The sequence below is a fragment of the Cicer arietinum genome, chromosome 8 (assembly GCF_000331145.2).
Source record: "Cicer arietinum cultivar CDC Frontier isolate Library 1 chromosome 8, Cicar.CDCFrontier_v2.0, whole genome shotgun sequence".
Classification (NCBI taxonomy): Eukaryota; Viridiplantae; Streptophyta; class Magnoliopsida; order Fabales; family Fabaceae; genus Cicer; species Cicer arietinum.
This window is the reverse complement of record NC_021167.2, coordinates 6354308-6377671: the sequence shown is the minus strand read 5'-3', so window position 1 is coordinate 6377671 and position 23364 is coordinate 6354308. Positions and strand designations below refer to the sequence as shown.

Below are 23364 nucleotides of genomic sequence, written 5' to 3'. Positions count from 1 at the left end.
CAATATTAATAATAGTTTGAATGTTTGTAAATTAAAATTCTAATAAATCCGATTTAAAATAAAAAAATTCACAATTACCACAAAGATCGATTTAACATTTGAAAAATTTCTACAATACATTCAGATTTGTGTTCTGAAATTTAAAATGATCTAATTTACTCAATTCAATGTCAGACATCTTGCTTAAAATTATTTGAGTCAAACTTTTTTAACTGTAATTTGTAAGCTACTCAACATATACTACATTGAAGTAAAACTAAGAATATGAGACACACAAAGCAAAGTGACACTTAAAAACAACTAAAGAAGGAAAAGAGTTTAGAAGAGAAATGGAAAAAATATTGATGTATAAATATACCTTGTCATAACATTGAAAAACACTAATTCCTTGAATTTTTCATGTACCATTTTGCTCTGGGTATGATGGGTAGCCGGCTGGTCCCATCCCAACTTGGATTTCCTAGATAGTCGCAGTGATAGAATTTCATGTAAGAAACTGTACATAGCATTAAGTCACTATGAGCCAAATTGATTTCAAAGATTGTATAGAATATAATTGAATTTATGACAACAAAATTAGAAAAAGACAAAGAGTCGGCAATTTCGAAGAAGAAGATGATTTTGCGAGGATGGCAAATGACTGGGACGTACACATGCGGGAAGAAGAAATTGTTGGAGGAAGTCATTAAAAAAATTAGGGATTAGAGGGATTAAAAGAGGAAAAAAACTATTTAGAAACTAATTAGAAAAAATGAGGTGAAACATAAAAACACAAGAGAACTCTCTAAGGGCGTACACATAAGCTTTTTTGTTGAGGTGGGATATGTTTACACATGTGGAAGAAATACTATGAGGTGACATGAGAGTTAATATGAGTCTGTTTTAAATATATATAATAGATAATAGATGTATAGATATGCCTTACAATCAAGCATGTGTTTCTATTACATGTATTCCTGGGATATTTTTATAGAATGGACTAATATGTTTCTGACGTACAACAAGAGGGCTAAAGTGGAAGTTGGTGGAAATAATATCCCAAAATCAATGCTTTCATTTTTCATTGTAATGTCATCTGGTAGTGTCAAAATTTGGTTGTCTTTTATATTTTGAGACAATACCTGTCATGTAATTTGTGTTGAACCTTTTACGATGTTTGCTTTCGATCTCTTTCTAACCTTTGTAATGAGGTGGTAACCATGAAATTAGCTTAGTGATGTGTGCGCTATGTTGCTTTTAAATTTTTACTCCTTAGCACACTCTGTACGTATTAGTACGAGAGTTAATTTCTTGCTTTTTATGATGAATTGCAATTTGCATTCTGGAAGAGACTTGCAATTATTTTTCTCTAGGCTCAGAGAAATGCTATCTTCTTTCCTTCCTTATTCTGATTATGCTGTTTTGTACAGTATGTGCCTCATGCAGAGGATTCGGTTCTTGGAATAGTTGTTGACTCCAGATCAGATGTAAGAAACTTTATATTTTTGTTTAAATTTTCTGTTCATTGAAGTTCTTTAGGTCTGCTCTACTTTCTTGCTGAATGTAATATTTATAGGTTCTATAACTTGTTAGTTTCTATTAACTATATAAAGTTTATGGTAATGGTATCAATTGGGCAAGTAGTTTTAGGATTTCAATATAGAAATTAGGGGTTCCATTTGGGATATTTTTATTTAGGGATTTATCCTAAGTTGGATTGTCTTATTCCAGGATAAAATAGGGTTATTTTATTTTGGTGTTTTATGATCAAGATACCATCCGTAAAACATTTTGTACCTTTTCTTGCATAACCATACAACGAGATCTCTTTTCCTCGAAGTTTTTGAAACCCGAGTCAGATGAGTTCATTGCCCTAGAGGAGTGCTCAAGGCTTATAGTTCTAGGTATTTATCTACTTTGTTACGTCCTTAATGTTGGCCAAGAAAAGCGAATTAGCATTTGCATGGTGATACTGGCCTTTTCAAAATATAGTTTTTGCCTACACCAACACAGAGCACATGATGGTAATTCAGCGCGGTTGTATCTGAACATATAACAACAACAACCAAGCTTTATCCCGCTGGGTGGGGTCGGCTACATGGACCAAACAATGCTATAATGTATCTTAACGTATAACATGCAAATAAAAAATTACTACAAATTACAAAATGAATGAATTACTTAGTTCCGTTCAACTCTTGTACTTTCTATTTCCTTGAAAGTAATTGAATTTTTTTCTTAGCTTTGAGGTTTATTCTATTTTATTCAAAATTTCATTTTATATCTTTGCAGAACTTTCTTGTGGATATAAAAGGACCTGCTTTAGCATTTCTACCAGTGCTTGCATTTGAAGGAGGAACCAGAAGAAATATACCTAAGTTTGAGGTGTGCATAAATTCTATATGTATGCTATTTGCATAACTTATAATTTGTATCTCTTATACTCTCACGACTCATTGATAAAACTGTGCAATAGTTCAAGTTTAATTTCTGTATATATCATTTTATGTTTTTTAGTGCATGTAGAGAACCTTCTTTTTATAAAATAGAGATCTGTTTACGATAATTATTTCTCTTTGCAGTATCCTTTTCCACATTAACTATTGGCAACATCTTTTAGTTACTTTGCTTTATGAATTGTGATATTCACAATTATCATGATTGTTGAGGGATCTGGGACGGCATTGATGAATTAAGAGTTTGTTGTTGTGCACGCGTAGTAGTTAAATGATATGGGGTTCATTTTATAATATAACCCTAGAGACCTAGACTATAAATATAAACATACTTAACTAGATATAAGTGAAGAGACCTGTTTATACATTATACCATGGACAATAAAATTGCGTCCAAACATTGGCACTAGAACCTTTGAGTAGTTATGTCCAAAACACAGATTTTGAGACCAGTTACATGACACAATCTTGTTACTTATCTTTAAGTCAAGTCACTAGCCTGCTTGAGAAATCTTGCCTCTTGTGTCTATGTTAGAATAGATAGTAAAGAATTAAGAATACCACTGAGTAATGGTTCTTATATTGATGAATAACAATGAACAGAATCAGAAAAGAGAATAAGAAAACAGTGAGTCCTCTGTTTCACAAATAAAAGGAAAACAAGAATGAAATTTACATATTAAATTTATAGGTATTTGAGAGTCTGTCCTCTCCCAACTGCAGTTTACTCTTAACCTGTCATTCTCCTGGCGGTGTTAAATGTTAGAATAGTGTTTCCTGGGTCGTCTACCCTGTTTTTGTTTTTTTGCTTAATTCTTCACCTTGCAGGCAGACACTTTGCTTTATGTGCGGGTTGTAAAAGCAAACCCTGGAATGAATCCTGCGCTATCATGTACTGATGGTTGGTGTCTTATTCCGTGACTTCATTTTTAAATTCCTTTTTGCGTGTATCTTTTAATCATGGAGTTTTTCTCTGGTAATTTTTAGTTTCTTTCCATTCTATATTTGCAACCATAATTCTGTCTTTTATTTTGTTATGGTGTTTGTTTAGCCAGTGGGAAAGCAGGAGAGTTTGGTGCCCTAAAAGAAGGCTATATGTTTGAGTGTTCAACCGGTCTCTCAAGGATGTATGGAATTTAAATTTCTTTTTCTTTTTCTTTACGTGCATACTTTTAACAGATCATGATATGAGAAATTGTATGTTGTTCAGCAGCAGCAGCAGCAGCGATATATTAAAATAAAATCATATTTTTTACGTAGAGTTAGGTTAAAAGCAATAGTCGTCTTTTAAAAGCAATAGTCGTCACATTTTTACCTCTCTTTTATCTTCATCTTTTTCATCATAGAAGAGGGGTGATTTGTTTTTCGCATATCCTTTTACTGAAAATACATGATTTTTATATAAATAATTTTTTCATTGTATTTTTTTATTATCTCGTCAATTAAGTGCGATATTTGGTTTTATCTTCTTGTTGCAGTGTTATTTGTTCAAATTTATTTTGATTTAGTACAAACTATTTCAATCAATATCTTCAACATCATCAACATTGGAGATACAAAGACATTACTATTTTGGTCACTTTAATTTTATCAAATTTATAGATATTTTTCCGTTTAATGATATTAATTTGAGTCATGTGAGTTTGTTTGCAGATTCATTCTTTTCGATTTTAATAAATTTGTATGTGTGTTATTTTCCGATCAATATACACTTTTAATTTTAATGCAGGAATATTGTTTAAGTCAATATTTTTTACTAGCAATTCAAGGGCTGGTGTAGGACATATATCAACACCTCAATTCCACCCCATCCTCCGAGTTTAAATTTCAAAAAAAATCCGCAAATGCATCTGATTAAAGTAGATTTTTTTCTGTCATAGTCGAGATAGATTCAAATGGATATTTGTAGATGCGTATTGTGTTACCTACTTAGACATTTAAGCAAAAATTGAAAATCACCCAAATAAAAAATACGAATATCGTTATTGATTTCTATTGAAACTATTAATTTTGTGTATTGAGTTAAATGTTTAGATATTCTTTACGGGTAGAAGATAAAGCTAAAAGAGAATTAAGGGTCATCGCGTAAGCCATTTCTATTTTAACTCGAAACCATAAATTATACATATGGTTGAGGAAGACTTACCAGACTCAAAGACCATAGATTTGAAGGTCAAATAAAATAACGTAGCGTTTAATATTAAATCTCCCAAAGCCATAAATTAACCATACAGTAAAAATAATGCATATCTTAAGTATATTTCAAATCTTAAAATAAAAATAAAAATAGAGTATAAACTTTTGAATTGTATGTGTATTTACAAATTGATAAGGCAAAATTGTATGTCTATTGAATTGTATGTGTATATACAAATTGATGAGGCAAAAATTTTCAATCCTCAAATGATCCTTAAAATTTGGATGCTTTGATGATAAAATTAAGACTAAGTATACTATTGAGTCATGATATTCAAAAGACATACTCTAGTTTTAACTAAACGCCTAAACAGACTCTCCAAACCATTTTCTATCATTTCAATTACATTCTCCAAACTCTCCAATTTTTCATTTGCATATTTCATCTTTTCAATATTATTTGAACCTTCCTTTAAAAGGGTCTTCAAAGATTCTTCGACACACTTCAATTCATTCAAATTCTCTTCGCATGATACTGATGTTACCTTCTTATTACTCATCAACTTTGCCACTTTCAACCATTTGTTTGACTTTGACTTTGATGCATTCAAAAAAGTCAAAAGGGATTGAAAGATAGACATGTTCATTCCAATGACTTCTCTAATAACTCTTATCACATCAACAAATTCTTTATCTTCATACAAAACTTGTGATGTTCCAAATTTACTTTCCATTTGTTTCAAAGATGTTATCAACTTTGTGACATTCTTTTTCATTTTCTTGGTGAATAAGTTATATTCATATACACTTGTTTCAATGCTTGAATCTCCCTTTCTCCTTCTAATAGAAGAGTGAAGTGCTTCAACATTTTCTTTAATTTGTAACATGGTGTCTCTTGTGATGCCACATATATCCAAAATTTTAACTGAACCATCCAACAACTCTTCCACAAATTTCTCACCTTGATGGTTAGAAATGGCCTTTTGTGTTGATGACATATTGAGAAGATCTTCCAATGAAATATACAAATCTTCAAGAAATGAAAGGGAAGTGATGATTGAATCAGATGTAGATGTTGATGTGCCTTCCCAAGTCTTGATTTTGTTGAGATGTTGTTGTATTCTAGTTGCGTTTGGATGAGATTCAGAAGGAAAACTATTTGAACGAGTATGATACTTTGTTGCCATTGTTTTGCTTTTTAATTTGTTTTTTATTTTTTCCTAAGATAATTGTAAAGCTAGCTCAATGTTTGTGTGATGTTACTAACTGCTTGAGTCTATCTTTATATAAGAGTTAGCTATTGATGATATTGGTTGATAATAATTGATTTTATATAATAAGGAAATAAAAACAGGTAGCACTACATCTTAATTAATAATGGTGTAGAGCATGTGGTGCATGCATGAACTTCCCTTTGAATATATGAATGATATTATAATTGCTTGCATGTGATATTCTGCAAGATGAATATAAGTGGCATGTCTTCCTAATGTTGGCAATCACAAAACTTCATTAGTCATCACATTAGTTTGTGTCCTATTCTGCCACATTTCACTCATCATTGCAATAAAAAAATTATGTGCACAGAACTGTCTCAATATGAAGGAGCTGCATGCTACAATAGGTTGTTTTAAAAAGGTTAAGATTCAGATCTTATATATGATATAGAAAAATGTAAATAATTGAAGAGACATGTTCAAAACAAAAGGAGTAGAAAATAATTAATCTTAGAATAATTAATCCATTCTTTAAACCATTTAGCAGCTCTAGCTCCTCAACAATATAACATGCCAGGCAATAGATACATCTGAACCAAAAACAACACATTTTGTTTTTTATATATATTAGAAATGAGGTGTATCAGCAGAGGAGGCAAGCTAGTTGGTGACTAATGTGGTTTTCTGTTTTTGCAACACTTGGAAGACATGCCAGTTATACACCTCAATTACATTATACTATCATCATGGTGTATATAATATTGCACAATGTTTGGCATAAATGTGACAAGTTTAACAAATTCTAAGGAAAAACCATGTAGCTACTACATGTTCACATTGATTAAGAGAGAGGTTAGTTGCATGTGCTGTATTATTTTTTGAATGAAGCATGAATTGCTTGTTATTATATATAGAGAGTGTCAACGACTTGGTAACAATTAATACATGCATAAAAATTCAAAATGAGGATTTCATTCTACTCTACTCTTAGAAGGAGAAAAGTGGATGCAAACATTGAAAAGAAATATGTAGCTGAATACATTTTCTTCTCAAAGAAGATTTAGGAGAAGGCTAGGAAGTTGATCACATCAATGAAGAAGGTGGATGGAGAATATGGAGTATCATCATTATTGAAGGAAGCCCCAAAATTAAAGTCAAAGTCAACCAAATGGTTAAGGGTGGCAAAATTGATGCATAAGAAGGTAATATCATGTGAAGAGAATTTGGAGAAGTTCAATGAGTTGCAATTTGTGGAAGCATCTTTAAACACCCTTTCAAGTGATAGTGCTAATTTGTGAAGATTAAGGCTGTACATGAAAGATTGGAGGCTTTGGAGAATGACATTGAAAGCCTAGAAATTTTTTTGGAGAATGTATTTAAAATGTTGAAGAGTTCGTGGGAGCGCGAAAGCAACATGTTATATTTGGGTTGAGATGTGGTGTCAAAGTCTTTTGTGGATCTCAAAATATTTGGCTCATTGTTGCTCTTGCGCTCTCTGGACTCTCTAACAAATGGTATCAGAGTCATGATTCAACTTTCTGAGAGAGCCAGAGTGGATACTGGTGTTGGATTCTTATATCAAAAGTCTTTTTGACAGTTTAGTCAGTAGATTGGTAATAACGACGGTACAAGTATAGGATGTAGAAGACTCACACTTGAGGGGAAAATGTTGGGTTCGAGCGTGAATGGTCAAGTCTCACATTGACTATAAATGTGATAAATGTTGAATATATAAGAGAAATGACGTATATACCTATTACTTTAAGGTTTTGAGTGAAGATATAACGTCAAAATCTTTTGTAGTTTGGATCATTTAGTCTGTTGTTGCTCTCATGTCCTAGCCTCCAACGAAGACATTTGGTTAAAACCAAAGACTATGTAAATTGAGTCTTTATTTTTCTCCAAATTCGACTAAGTATCTACATTTTAGGGATCTGGTGAGGATTGAAAAAATTTACTTGAGCAATACGCCAACTTGTACCTGTATACAATTCAATAATCATACAATGAAAAACATCAAAAAATTTATACTCTATCTATATATATTTATATTTTGGTATCTTTTATCTCATCCTTTAATCCTTTAGGAAGTCTCAAATTATATGGCTTTGTAAAAAAAATTCTTGTTCATTTCCTATGAATTATAGTTAGCTATTATTAATGATATTGGCAAGAGAATAACGTGTAATTAGAAACTTAAGTGATTAAGTTGTCTTCATGATTTTGAGAGAAACTTAAAATAGAGAAGCCATAGATTTGTTAACAGAACACAATGAAAATAAATATAAGTTGATTATAAGTAAAAACAAAAAATAAACTTTAAACAACTATTCTAATACGGTGTGGAATTTAAGACAAAGGAAACAGATAAATTAAAAGCTTCTGGGAAAGGCAACAAAATTTCTATATATCAACAAGATTAAAGATCGAAAATTTATAATTCAATTGAAAATACTATTTGGCTAAACACTAATGATAGTTCAATCCTTATAAAAGTACTTGGTTTGTCTCAAGATGAATATGACTAACTGAATAATACATTAAATGTGAGACTTTTTACCTATGTTTGATACTAACAATATCTTCTTAAGTGTGAATCTCCTCTACTATGCTAGAATTTATTAAATATAAATTTCATTTTTAGTTGTATTGGACCATATCAATTGCTATTTCTATTAATTAATTAAAAAGGACTAAGCACTGTATTGTGAAAATTATGATGAAAATTTAGTATCTATTAATTAATTGAAAAGGACTAAGCACTGTATTGTTAAAATTATGATGAAAATTTAGTACCATTTGTATTGAAAGCTCATATAAAAATAAAAGGAGTAAAATTAAAAGGACACATGAATGGTACATAAACAAAGCAAAGTACACACACGTTCCTAATCTAAAGGCTACTACTATTTTACTCATCATTTTGTTTCCTGAATTTTAATAGATTTAAATTAAATGTCACTTCCATAATTGTACATTTTTCTATATCATAACATTTAGATCTCAACCTTTTTAAATCAACATATTGCAGCATGCAGCTCCTTCATATTGAGACACTCTACTGCACATCACAGAGCAACAAACAGAACCAATTTTTATAATTGAAATGATGAGTGAAATGTGGCAGCATAAGACACAAACTAATTTGATGACTAATGAGGTTTTCTGATTGCCAACATTAAGAAAACATGCCACTTATATTCATCATTCACATATTCACAATGTTGGGTAGACATGTTACAATCTTACCATATTCAAAGGGAAGTTCATGCATGCACCACATGCTCTACATTATTATTAATTAACTATCTGTTTTTATTTCATTATTATATGAAATTAATTATTATCAACCAATATAATCAATAGCTACCTCTTATATAAAGATAGACTCAAGCACTTGGTAACATCAAACATACATTGAGCTAGCTTTACAATTATCTTAGAAAAAATCAAGAACAAATAAAAGAGAAAAAAATGGCAACAAAGTACCATGTTCGTTCAAATAGTTTTCCTTCTGAATCTCATCCAAATTCAATTAGAATACAACAACATCTCAACAAAATCAAGACTTGGGAAGCCACATCAACATCTACATCCGATTCAATCATCACTTCCCTTTCATTTCTTGAAGATTTATATATTTCATTGGAAGATCTTCTCAATATGTCATCAACACAAAAGGCCATTTCTGACCATCAAGGTGAGAAATTTGTGGAAGAGTTGTTGGATGGTTCAATTAGAATTTTGGATATATGTAGCATTACAAGAGACACCATGTTACAAATCAAAGAAAATGTTGAAGCACTTCACTCTTCTATTAGAAGGAGAAAGGGAGATTCAAGCATTGAAACAAGTGTATATGAATATAACTTGTTCACCAAGAAAATAAAAAAGAATGTCACAAAGTTGATAACATCTTTGAAACAAATGGAAAGTAAATTTGGAGCCTCACAAGTTTTGAGCGAAGATAAAGAAGTTGTTGATGTGATAAGAGTTATTAGAGAAATCATTGTAGTGAACATGTCTATCTTTCAATCCCTTTTGACTTTTTTGACTGGATCAAAGTCAAAGTCAAACAAATGGTTGAAAGTGGCAAAGTTGGTGAATAGTAAGAAGGTATCATCATCATCATCATGTGAAGAGAATTTGAATGAATTGAAGTGTGTGGAAGAATGTTTGAGGACCCTTTTAAGGGAAGGTTCTAATAATGTTGAAAAGATGAAAGATGCAAATGAAAAATTGGAGAGTTTGGAGAATGTAATTGAAATGATAGAAAATGGTTTGGAGAATGTGTTTAGGCGTTTGGTTAAAACTAGAGTATGTTTTTTAAATATCATGACTCAATAGTGTGTTTAGTCTTAATTTTATCTTCAAAACATCCAAATTTTAGGGATCAGTTGAGGATTACAAAATTTTGCCTCATCAATCTGTATATACATACAATTCAATAGTGCTTCAATCAAATACAATAAAAAGTTTATATTCTATATTTTGGTATTGATTTTTATTTTTTAAATTCTAAACAACTTATTTTTAAAAAGTCTAGTGGTAAAATTTACGATATTAAATTAATATGAAAAAGTGAAGTATTCTAAATTCAAACTTGTTATCAAATATCTCTGCAACTATTATTTAAACTGTACTTAAGAAATGTTATTTTATATATGATATTTCTTTTTTCTCTAATTAGATTTTGACATGTTAATCTAGACAAGTGTTCTTGCATTTAATTTTGACATGTTCATGCAATTTCTTTTTTCTAATTGAGTTTGGATGAGATTTAAAAAGAAAACTATTTGAACGTACACGGTTCTTTGCTGTCATTTTTTAACTCTTTAATTTATTTTTGATTTTTTCTAAGATAATTGTTAAACTAATTCAATGTATGTGTGATGTTACCAAGTGCTTGAATCTATCTTTAGATAAGAGCTTGCTATTGAATATATTGGTTGATAATAACTAATTTCATATAATAAGGAAATAAAAACATATAGTTAATTAATGACAATGTAGAGCATGTGGTGCATGCATGAACTACCCTTTGAATATGGGAAGATTGTAACATGTCTACCTCCAACATTGTGAATATGTGAATGATGAATATAAGTGGCATGTTTTCCTAATGTTGGCAATCAGAAAACCTCATTAGTCATCAAATTAGTTTGTGTCTTATGCTGCCACATTTCAATTATAAAAATTGGTTATGTGATGTGTGTAGTGGATTGCCTCAATCTGAAGGATATGTTGATTTAAAAAGGTTGAGATCTAAATCTTTATGATATAGAAAAATGTACAATTATGGAAGTGGCATTTAATTTAAGTTAATTAAAATTCAGAAAACAAAATGATGAGCAAAATAGTAGTAGTCTTTAAATTAGGAACGTGTGTGTACTTTGATTTGCTTGTGTACCATTCACGTGTCCTTTTAATTTTACTCCTTTTATTTTTATATGGGCTTTCAATGCAATTGGTACTAAATTTTCATCATAATTATAACAATACAGTGCTTAGTCTTTTTAATTCATTAATAGATACTAAATTTTCATCAGGATTTTCACATTACAGTGCTTAATCCTTTTTAATTAATTAATAGGAATAAAAATCGATATCATCTAATACTATTAAAAATATATTTTAATTTAATAAATTCTTCAAAAATGGAAGAAATTCACATTTAAGAAGTGATCGTTAGAATTTTAAATCTAAGTAAAAAGTCTCATATTTGATGCATTATTCGGTTAGTCATTTTCATAGTGAGACAAATCAAGTACTGTTATAAGGATTGGACTATCATTAGCCAATGAAAATAGTATTTTCAATTTAATTATAAATTTTGCTTCTTTAATATTGTTGACAGATAGAAACTTTGTTGCCTTTCCAAGAAGCTTTCAATTTATTTATTCTTTGTTTCATTTGTCTTTGTAGTGGCTTGCACCCTTTTATTCATGGAAAAATATCATATTTTCCACTATTTGAGTTAAAATTGAGTCTTTGAGCCTTCTTGTAATAAAACAAAATAGATAATGTAAAAGTATAAAAAATTCCATAAAGTATTGTTTTGTCTCGATAGTTTTTAAATTTTTTTGTTTGTTTTTACTTATAATCAACTTATATTTATTTTCATTGTGTTTTGTTAACATGGGTTCTCTAGTTTCTCTCAAAATCATAAAGGGAACTTAATCACTTAGTTTTCTATTTACACGTTATTGCCAATATCATTAGGAACAAGTAACAACTAGCTAACTATAATTCATAGAAAATGACCAAGATTTTTTTTTTTACAATAGATCTAGGGTCTCAAGAAACTTTGACATCACATTTTTTATCAAAAATTTTAAGGCAGGTCAGCTATCTTCTATATTAAACATTTATCACATTCATAGTCAATGTGTGACTTAACCATTCACACTTGAATCCAACATTGTGTAAATTTCCCACATCCTATACTTGTACTGCTGTTATTACCAATCTCCCGACTATACTGTTAAGAAGACTTTCGATACAAGGATCCAACATCAGGATTTACTCCCGCTCCTCCACCAAGTCGAACCATAGTTCTGATACCACTTGTTAGAGAGTTCGGGAAGCGCGATAGCCACAACGGGCCAAATGTTTTAAAATTCATAAAAGACTTTGGCACCACATCTCAATTCAAATATAGCCTGTTGCTGCTCGCACGCTCCCTCGGACTCTCAAACAATCTAAATACATTCTCCAAACCATTCTCTAGCCTTTCAATGTCATTCTCCAAAGCCTCCAATCTTTCATGGACAGCCTTAATCTTCACAAATTAGTACTATCACTTAAAAAGGGTGTTTAAAGATGCTTCCACAAATTGCAACTCATTGAACTTCTCCAAAGTCTCTTCGCATGATATTACCTTCTTATGTATCAACTTTGCCACCCTTAACCATTTGGTTGACTTTGACTTTAACTTTGGTGCTTCATTCAATAATGATGATACTCCATATTCTCCATCCACCTTCTTCAATGATGATGATGTGAACAACTACATTTTTTTTAAATCTTCTTTGAGAAGAAAATGTATTCAGCTACATTCTTTTTTCAATGCTTGCATCCCCTTTTCTCCTTCTAAGAATATAGTAGAATGAAATCCTCATTTTGAATTTTTATGCATGTATTAATCGTTACCAAGTCCTTGACACTTTCTATATATAATAACAAGCAATTCATGCTTCATTCAAAAAATAATACAGCACATGCAACTAACCTCTCTCTTAATCAATGTGAACATGTAGTAGCTACATGGTTTTTCCTTAGAATTTGTTAAACTTGTCACATTTATGCCAAACATTGTGCAATATTATATACACCACGATGACAGTATAATGAAATTGAGGTGTATAACTGGCATGTCTTCCAAGTGTTGCAAAACAGAAAACCACATTAGTCACCAACTAGCTTGCCTCCTCTGCTGATACACCTCATTTCTAATATTTATAAAAAACAAAATGTGTTGTTTATGGTTCAGATGTATCTATTGTCTGGCATGTTCTATTGTTGAGGAGCTAGAACTGCTAAATGGATTAATTATTCTAAGATTAATTATTTTCTACTCATTTTGTTTTGAACATGTCTCTTCAATTATTTACATTTTTCTATATCATATATAAGATCTGAATCTTAACCTTTTTAAAACAACTTATTGTAGCATGCAGCTCCTTCATATTGAGACAGTTCTGCACATAATTTTTTTATTGCAATGATGAGTGAAATGTGGCAGCATAGGACACAAACTAATTTGATGACTAATGAAGTTTTGTGATTGCCAACATTAGGAAGACATGCCACTTATGAAGACATGCCACTTATGTTCATCTTGCAGAATATCACATGCAATTATAATATCTTTCACATATTTAAAGGGAAGTTCATGCATGCACCACATGCTCTACACCATTATTAATTAACAAGTAGTGCTACCTGTTTTTTTTCCTTATTATATAAAATCAATTATTATCAATCAATATCATCAATAACTAGCTCTTATATAAAGGTAGACTCAAGCTGTTAGTAACATCACACAAACACAAACATTGAGCAAGCTTTACAATTATCTTAGAAAAAAATAAAGAACAAATTAAAGAGCAAAAAAATGGCAACAAAGTACCATGTTCGTTCAAATAGTTTTCCTTCTGAATCTCATCCAAACTCAGCTAGAATACAACAACATCTCAACAAAATCAAGACTTGGGAAGGCACATCAACATCTGATTCAATCATCACTTCTCTTTCATTTCTTGAAGATTTGTATATTTCATTGGAAGATCTTCTCAATATGTCATCAACACAAAAGGCCATTTCTAACCATCAAGGTGAGAAATTTGTGGAAGAGTTGTTGGATGGTTCAGTTAGAATTTTGGATATATGTGGCATCACAAGAGACACCATGTTACAAATCAAAGAAAATGTTGAAGCACTTCACTCTTCTATTAGAAGGAGAAAGGGAGATTCAAGCATTGAAACAAGTGTATATGAATATAACTTGTTCACCAAGAAAATGAAAAAGAATGTCACAAAGTTGATAACATCTTTGAAACAAATGGAAAGTAAATTTGGAGCATCACAAGTTTTGAATGAAGATAAAGAATTTGTTGATGTGATAAGAGTTATTAGAGAAGTCATTGTAATGAACCTGTCTATCTTTCAATTTCTTTTGACTTTTTTGACTGCACCAAAGTCAAAGTCAAACAAATGGTTGAAAGTGGCAAACTTGATGAATAATAAGAAGGTAACATCATCATCATGTGATGATAATTTGAATGAATTGAAGTGTGTGGAAGAATGTTTGAAAACCCTTTTAAGGGAAGGTTCAAATAATATTGAAAAGATGAAAGATGCAAATGAAAAATTGGAGAATTTGGAGAATGTAATTGAAATGATAGAAAATGGTTTAGAAAATGTGTTTAGGCGTTTAGTAAAAACTAGAGTATGTCTTTTGAATATCATGACTCAATAGTGTACTTAGTCTTAATTTTATCTTCAAAGCATCCAAATTTTAGGGATCAGTTGAGGATTGAAAATTTTTGTCTCATCAATTTGTATATATACATACAATTCAATAGTGCTTCAATCAAATACAATGAAAAGTTTATATTCTATATTTTGGTATTGATTTTTTTTTTTTTAATTCTAAACAATTTATTTTTGAAAAGTCTAGTGACAAAACTTACGATACGAAATTAAAATGAAGAAGTGAAGTATTCTAAATTCAAACTTGTTATTGTTATCAAATATCTCTGTAACTAGTATTTAAACTGTACTTACGAAATGTTATTTTATATATCATATTTCTATTTCTCTAATTAAATTTTGACATATTAATTAAATCTAACATTTCACTTTTATTTTTCATTCATGTGACATGATGTTACATTAGGATCGCTGCATATCCTCCTTTATATTTGTGTTTCAACCTCTACCCTCTACTCATTTCATGTGATTTTACTCTGTATCTTTCCTTAATTTGTCTTCCATAATTAATTTCAATTAATTTGTTTTTGAACACAAAATATGCAACCGACTTTTGAAATGAAATTATACATTCCGTACTTCAAATTGTCTAAATTTTATCTGTTTCATCTTCTTTGTTTCTTTCTTTAACTATTTTAATTAAAAATTATACATAAAGTTCAGGACAGATGTATAATTAATAAAAATAAATGTGATGTAATGGCTTAACTGTAAAACTTTAAATAATAATAGCAATAATGTCTTTTTGAAAATGGGAGGTATCTGATGTGCAATTCGCTTAAAAAAAGAGAACAAATATTTATTCAAGACTTGAGGGTGCTAAAAGCACATAATGAGTTGTGAATTTTTTTTTGACTCATGAACGTTGGGCCCTTAGCCCCTTAGCCCAAAGAGGGTTGAGTTGGGCTAATAAATTTATTATTTTTGACTAATTTTAGCCCAACCTAAATTTGTTGGGCCCTTAGCCCATCCATAGTTAGAAAAAGGTGAATACTTATTCTCTCTATATTTTTCTTCCTCATCCTTAAATATATTATTAGAAGTTAGAAATCGGTAGCTATAATTTGATTAAAAAAAAAACTGCAATATTGAGAGGTTGGATGAGCATTCATTCAACTTCAACAAATATACTAAATATCATGGTACCTTAATTGGTTTGAACAAAATTAAAAGAGTTAGGATAAAAATACCAAAGTTCAAACCATGGTGAAAAAATATATATATACTAATTATACTAACATCAACAAATTCAATAAACACATAAATAACAACAAAATTTATTTGAAAAGGAGACAATATTGCAAGAACTCAAAAAAAAAAAAAAAATTATTTTGCGTAGGCTAAAAATTAAAGGAGACAATTTTACAAAGACTTATATAATCTATACAAGTGTTTGTAAAAAGCAATGCAAGGCATGTGTCAAAAATAAAATAGTTGCATGGCACTTGACAAAATTAACATAGATATATTTTGATTTTGGTGCAAGTATTTCTTATAGATTTTGATTGTTGTTTTCCCCTGTTTTCTATTCATTCTGTTTTTAGTTTGCTCCTTATTATACTTATATATATATTTCATATGCAAAGCAGCCACCACTAGTAGTACCACATGGTAGTTTGTTTAGACTTGAAATTCACATTTTCCATGAGGTGCATTTTGTTGACCAACAATTGTTGCTTCGTTACATATATATAATATAAGGACGCATTTCTCTGACCAAAGAAAATACTAACAACTTGCTGTGTAATGTTAATGACCATACTTATCAAAACTATTAAACCATGACTTTTAAAATATCAACTTTAAAATTGTCTATGAAAAAATGACTATAAATAAAAGAAATGACATGGTTTTTAATTCATTATCATATATCCTCAATCTATTTTGAGTGTGATTTTTACTTATTTCATATATATTAAGAAATAACTATAAATAAAATAAAGAAATTAATCATTTTATTAAATTATTATCTTTAATTATTGGTGTGTTTCTCACCATCATAAATATAAAGTAGAATTAATGTTTTGTAAGTAAGGTACATAGTAATAATTCAAAAATAATAATTAAAAAAACAATTTTTTTTTGTTAAAATATCTTTCATTTTGAAGTATTAGAATTCATTCTCACAATTAAAACAAATTGACTATCATTTTATGAATTTTGATTAAATTTTATTAAAGTGGCTACTGTAACGTGCAATCAACGTCTTGAAACTATCCGATTAAAATTAAATTAATTCAATTTTTAAAATTATTTTTTATTTTTAATTAACATAAAATTTTAAAGTTGAAATCTAAATCACTTATACCCACAACTAAACCAATTCCTCATTTGATATTTGGTCAAACTCAATCTTCATCATAACATACATCAATATTAATAGATAACATTAACATTTAACCGCCAACTATGATTAATTAATTAACAATTCTAAAAATCCTTCACCAACCAATGTTGTACTATTTTCACATAAAGTCTCCTACACACCAAAGTTTGCAATATGCATACTTACCGGATATTGACATAAATAGTTTAATTTTATTTTACGCACATATTATGATGGCTTATACACACATGGGAGTTTTATATTCAACAAAAAATGTCAAAAAAGTAATGTTGAAATTCCATAATGATTCCCTCTCCTTTTAATATCATGTATTATTTCACACCTATCTATATATACACATCAAATATTTAAGAGAAATTGCAACACAATTCAAAACAAAACAAAACAAATCAAAACAAAACAAAAGAATAAGGTAAAATGGCTGAAGCAAAGGAAATTTGGTCAGCACCAATAACACCAAGAACAGGAAATTCAGTAATGGGAACACCAATTGTGTCATCACCACCAATTTCATGTCCACCTTCTCAGCTTCATTCACCATCACTAACAAGATCACCACTTCTTCAATCAGAAAATGGTGATGCACCAAATCCAAAGAATAAGACTCCAAAGACACCTAGAACACCAAGAATGTCTTTGACACCAAGGTTTATTACTCCTTTGGGAAGTCCTATGAGAAAAGCTTTGAGATTAACAAAACTTGATCCTCAAGATGCTTGGTTACCAATCACTGAATCAAGGAATGGTAATAAATATTATGCTGCTTTTCATACTCTTTGTTCTGGAATTGGAATTCAAGCTCTTGTTCTTCCTGTTGCATTCACTATTCTTGGTTGGTAAGTTTTCTATTTTTTTCTTTCTTTTTCAATTTTAGTAGTATTAATAAGGTTTAATTGCAGTTTTGGTCCCCTTATTTTAGCTAAATCGCGAAAGTAGTTCTCCATTTTATTTTTTCCCAGTTTTAGTCCCCAAATATAATTTTGGTTCAAAATTTGATGAATGATCATTTTTTAAAGCATCACTACACCATGATTATAGATTTCAGTTACAATTGTTGCACCACGAAATCTTAAAGTATGGTGTGACTTAAATAGACGCAAAAACAAAATTCATCAAATTTTGGATCAAAATTTTGTTCAGGACTAAAACAGGGGAGAAATAAAATGGAGAAACTACTTTCACGATTCAGCTAAATTATCAGCTAAATTAGAAGGACCAAAACTGCAATTAAATCTATTAATAAAAGATTGAATATTTAGGGTTCTTATTTTTGTGATTGATAACAGGACATGGGGAATAATAAGTTTAACAATAGGGTTCATATGGCAACTTTACACATTATGGTTACTTGTTCATCTTCATGAATCAGTGGAGAATGGTATTCGCTACAGTAGATATCTTCAACTCTGCTTTGCCACATTTGGTATATAATTTTTCTCCTCTTTGTTTTTTTTTTATGCAAAAAATGATTTCAAATTTAAGAAGTGTTGAAATGATGTGTTTTGCAGGTGAGAAATTGGGGAGATTGGTAGCTTTATTTCCAATATTGTACCTATCAGCTGGAACATGTACAACATTGATTATCATTGGAGGATCAACAGCTAGGACATTCTATCAGGTTGTATGTGGTGATTCATGCACTGCAAAACCTATGACTACAGTGGAATGGTACTTGGTATTTACATGTGGAGCTGTGGTTTTGTCTCAGTTACCAAACTTGAATTCTATTGCTGGAATTTCCCTTATTGGAGCTGTAACTGCTGTAGGGTATTGTACCTCTATTTGGGTTGCCTCTGTTGCACAAGGTGCCTTGCCAGGTGTGAACTATAATCCTGTGAAGGGTGAAAACAGTGTTGAAAATGCTTTTAGTGTTCTTAATGCACTTGGTATCATTGCCTTTGCCTTTAGGGGTCACAATCTCATCCTTGAAATTCAGGTGTGTGGCATGAATTTGTATTTCTCTTAGCTGATTAAATTTTCTTAAATTAGTGATAAATTGAATTATAAAAATAAACATAATTTTTTGGTGATTATCTATTTGGGTGATTTTCATTAGTGGTCATTGTTTCATTACTTGAAAAAAATGCCAATTTGAAGTTTTTTAATGTTTCCTGTTTTTGACTTTGTAGTAATGAGATAGGTACATTACATACTGTTAATTTTCTAGTTCACAATTGACATGAAGTTCTTTTGCTAAAAAAGTTGTTGAAATTTTTTATTAGAGATATTGGGTCAAGCACACAATATTGAAGTTAGTGTATGAATTAGTCAATTATGATGTATGGAATAGGAAACAAAATTAGGATTTGTGTTGAATGTTAAAAGAGTAGTCAATTTCACTCAATAAATAAGGTTAGTTGAATTGTGACTTTATGTTACTACTTCTAGGATAAATCTTTTGTAACTAAAAAAAATTACTACTAGCATCCAAATCTACACTTTTCTACCAATTAATCTAAATTTTAGATATTTGATTGGGTGTAATTTAATGGTTGTCCATGACTTAAGATTCAAAAAAATAAAAAATCAACATAAACACTATTTGTTTTTAAATATTAACTTATCCTTCAAGTATCTCAACACTGTGACTTTGTGATTTCTTGCAGGCTACTATGCCTTCAAGTGAGAAGCATCCATCACATGTGCCCATGTGGAAAGGAGTGAAGGTTTCTTACACAATAATTGCTGCTTGTATATTTCCCTTAGCTATTGGTGGCTATTGGGCTTATGGCCAACTGGTATGTATTTAATTCCTTAGAACTAACTAAAGAGATTAAAATTAATCAACTAGTTAATTATTATGACTTGTAACTTATATCGTGTAGTACCACATATTTTAATTTGAATTTAGTTTCAATGAAGTGACTTTTAAGATAATTTATAAATAAAGTCAAATATTTTTAATAATCTGAAGGCCTGTTACTTAAAATTTTCAGATCCCTGCAAATGGAGGAATGTTGACGGCCCTATACCAATTCCATTCTCACGACGTATCAAGATTTGTACTCGGATTAACGAGCTTTTTCGTAGTAGTGAATGGTTTGTGTTCATTCCAAATATACGGCATGCCAGCTTTCGATGACATGGAATCACAATACACAAAAAGAATGAAGAAGCCATGTCCATGGTGGCTCCGATCGATTTTTCGGGTTCTCTTTGGGTTTATATGTTTCTTCATAGGAGTGGCAATTCCATTTTTGTCAAGCTTAGCTGGTTTAATTGGAGGAGTAGCATTGCCAGTGACATTGGCATATCCATGTTTTATGTGGCTCAAAATAAAGAAACCAAAGAAGTATAGTGTAATGTGGTATCTCAATTGGTTCTTAGGAACATTTGGGATTGGTCTAAGTGCCATATTAATTGCAGGTAGTATTTATGTGATTATTGATACTGGTGTTAATGTGAGTTTTTTCGACCCTCAGTAGTTTCAACCAAAGAGGAAATGAATTACTAGGGAAATTATATATGTATGAAATTAGGAAGATTATGTAGTTGTGGTTGGAATTTTTTTTTTATATTAGAAATTCAAATTTGTGTAGCACTAAGCAAACTCAATAAAAAGTTGTCAGTGTATATGTAGCATAAATTATGACATAATTTGTTTGAAGAAATAGAAAAATATTGAGAATGTCCATGTCAAGTTAACAAGTTTGCATAAGAGATATAAGAGATATGCATGTAGGCAAATTTCAATGGTAGAAAAGTGCAGCAGATATATTTGATTTTTATTTATTTATGTTTTTTATTTACTATAAGGGGTTGATTTTTATTTATTTATTTATCATGATGTGTATGTTGTTATATTTTAAATTAAATAGTTATCAACAATTATATATCGCCTATCAACAATCAATTATGGTATATCACCTACCACCTATAAGTGATCGCCTATCACCTATAAGCGATCAACTATCGTCTATCAGCTGATAGTTGATAGACGATAGTCTATAGCCGAACGATCGCTTATCAACTATCAGTTGATAATTGATAGATGATAGGCGATAGCAGCTATTTGCTGATGTTTAAAATTTGTTTATTTAATTTAATAATAAAGTTGGTAAAATTTTATCCTTAACGGTTAATCATTCATTTGCGAAAGTGAACTCTAGATTATAAGACTTTCTTTCTCATACATATAAGATGGTTAAATTTAAAAATAAATTATAAGTATCTAAATACTTGAACCTTCTTATAAACAAAAAACACTTAAACTCTATCTATTATGACACTTTTTTTTAATGAGAAACATGAAATAATTATGAATTAAAGTAGCATTAATGATCATTTTACAACCGTTTTTAGGAGATTTGAATTATATCCTTTGACAAAAAATTGAAAGCATAAGTATTCTGATCACTTTATTTGTCAAATTTATAGGTATTTTACTACTATTAACTTGAGTGATGTAGACTTGTTCGTAAATTTATCATTTTCAATTTTAGCAAATTTGTATGTTTATTATTCTAAATCGATTGTATTATTTTAATTTGAATGAATGAATGAATAAAAAATAATTGTACATTATCATTCAATAAAATATGTACTATGCTGCACCATTCCAGTACACCCCATTTTTATGATAAAACCTAGCAAAATAAATAATTCTTATTGGATGTCAAATTAGTGTAAAACTCTTTTATTTATTTTTTAAAATAAAATATTAAACTACTTTACTATACAATATATATTTATTAAACTCAAAAACTAAAAGATGGATTCAAATCCGAAGTCCGATACTTCAAAGGAGGTCATCATCTCACACTATTTACATTGAATAAACGCAAAGATAAACACATTTTTTTTTTTTAATAAAAAATTTGTTAAAAACTTTCATTAAAAAAGTAAAACCTAAAACAAGAAAACTTAGTAGCTCCATTGTCATTTTTTATAAAACAAAACATAGTCTCTATAGCTTTGTTGGCCAACAATTGAGCCACTTAATTGATTGTTGGAAACTCTATCAAAGTTGTTGTGAGCAATAAAAATCAATGAGAAATCCAAATTTTCTTTTTTCTTTAATTATTATTTTATATTTTTTTCTCCCTTTCTTGTAGTGCATGAACGTATGACAACATTTGTGTCACATAAAAGGTACAGAAGAATAAAATTCATGACCGAACTCATTAGTTGTCATGTGTCTGAAGAAACCACGCACGACGACTTCCACTTCATTTAATTGTGGATCGGTTCTTAGTTTTGAATCAACTGAACTCGATCTAGAAACTTCACCTGTCGGATTTCTTGATCGAGTTCCATTTAGTATTCGGCATTGTGCGTGTTACCCAGTGCTATCTAATCGTGTGAGACACAATTTCAAACATGTGATACTCGTTAATATGAAAATTAATTTGAAATATGATGTAGTGCAGTCGTCAAACATTGTACTGTAAAGAAAAAATTAACATATATGGAGGAGAAAGAAAAATAAAATACATTATTTTTCAATAGGTTAAAAACTTTTTATTTTTTACTAGCAATTTCTTGTTCTATTTTCCTAACATTTTTTTATTTTGTTGTTGTTGAAAATGCTTATATCTATGTGTAAATACAACTGAACATGCCACATAATTAAAATTGGACAATTGATAAATGAGAGACTAATGATTTGTTTAAAACTATTTTATAAATTAATTTTTAAAAACTATGTTTTATTAGAAAATGAATTAAAAATTTGTTTGGTAACTCTATTTTTAAAAACTGTTTAAGAGATGAAAAACAAAAAAATTGTTTGATGAATTAATTTTACAAATATATTTTGAAAACTAAAATGTATAAAACTTGTTAAATACATTTTTTAAAATGAATATAATTGCAAATGAAATGCAACGCTCAAGAAAAAATTAATCAATTAAAGAATTAGTGTGCGTATATATAATATAATATTTAAAATTTATAAAAAGTAACGTAGGGAAAAAAGAGTTTTTTTGTGTGTATAAAAAACATAAGTAAATCAATTTAAAACGTATCTGAGTAAAATTGAATGTAAAAAATATTCTCAAATTATATTTATTATTATATACACACACTAATTGACTTAAAAAACAGATTTTTTTCATAAAAAAAATCTAAAACAAATGTACCCATGAATTGAAATACATAAATTATCATTTTTTTCTAATCCTTTAATATTAATTATACTTATTATTACAATGAAAAATGACCAAAAATATTACTCAAACATACTATTAGTTATGGTTGAAAATGAACCAAGCTAACTTTATTTGATAATTAAATT

The 23364-nt window shown here is 29.6% G+C and overlaps 4 protein-coding genes and 1 pseudogene across 4 annotated transcripts; 4 read left to right on the top strand and 1 right to left on the bottom strand.

The window, feature by feature from the left end:
• The first annotated feature begins 922 nt into the window (after positions 1-922).
• The window catches only part of LOC101493483 (uncharacterized), a 35758-nt pseudogene continuing 13316 nt past the window's right edge, over positions 923-23364 (top strand).
• Positions 4753-5807, bottom strand: LOC101489042 (uncharacterized). The gene has a single exon (XM_004512183.3). The coding sequence runs from the start codon at positions 5756-5758 to the stop codon at positions 4889-4891; it is 870 nt and encodes a 289-aa protein (XP_004512240.1). The 5' UTR covers positions 5759-5807; the 3' UTR covers positions 4753-4888.
• LOC101489370 (uncharacterized) lies at positions 9216-10236 on the top strand. The gene has a single exon (XM_004512184.3). The coding sequence runs from the start codon at positions 9263-9265 to the stop codon at positions 10133-10135; it is 873 nt and encodes a 290-aa protein (XP_004512241.1). The 5' UTR covers positions 9216-9262; the 3' UTR covers positions 10136-10236.
• Positions 13846-14882, top strand: LOC101489695 (uncharacterized). Its single transcript, XM_004512185.4, has one exon. The coding sequence runs from the start codon at positions 13905-13907 to the stop codon at positions 14766-14768; it is 864 nt and encodes a 287-aa protein (XP_004512242.1). The 5' UTR covers positions 13846-13904; the 3' UTR covers positions 14769-14882.
• LOC101490015 (lysine histidine transporter-like 8) lies at positions 17453-20769 on the top strand. Its single transcript, XM_004512186.4, has 5 exons — positions 17453-17965; positions 18416-18552; positions 18638-19065; positions 19736-19867; positions 20066-20769. The coding sequence occupies exons 1-5, from the start codon at positions 17547-17549 to the stop codon at positions 20552-20554; spliced, it is 1605 nt and encodes a 534-aa protein (XP_004512243.1). The 5' UTR covers positions 17453-17546; the 3' UTR covers positions 20555-20769.

Bases quoted from the DNA above. Each gene is read 5' to 3' on its own strand.
- LOC101489370 (XM_004512184.3), top strand. From the start codon at position 9,263: ATGGCAACAAAGTACCATGTTCGTTCAAATAGTTTTCCTTCTGAATCT.
- LOC101489695 (XM_004512185.4), top strand. From the start codon at position 13,905: ATGGCAACAAAGTACCATGTTCGTTCAAATAGTTTTCCTTCTGAATCT.
- LOC101490015 (XM_004512186.4), top strand. From the start codon at position 17,547: ATGGCTGAAGCAAAGGAAATTTGGTCAGCACCAATAACACCAAGAACA. The intron at 19,066-19,735 runs GTGTGTGGCATG...GATTTCTTGCAG, and splicing joins ATCTCATCCTTGAAATTCAG to GCTACTATGCCTTCAAGTGA. The intron at 19,868-20,065 runs GTATGTATTTAA...TAAAATTTTCAG, and splicing joins ATTGGGCTTATGGCCAACTG to ATCCCTGCAAATGGAGGAAT.
- LOC101489042 (XM_004512183.3), bottom strand. From the start codon at position 5,758: ATGGCAACAAAGTATCATACTCGTTCAAATAGTTTTCCTTCTGAATCT.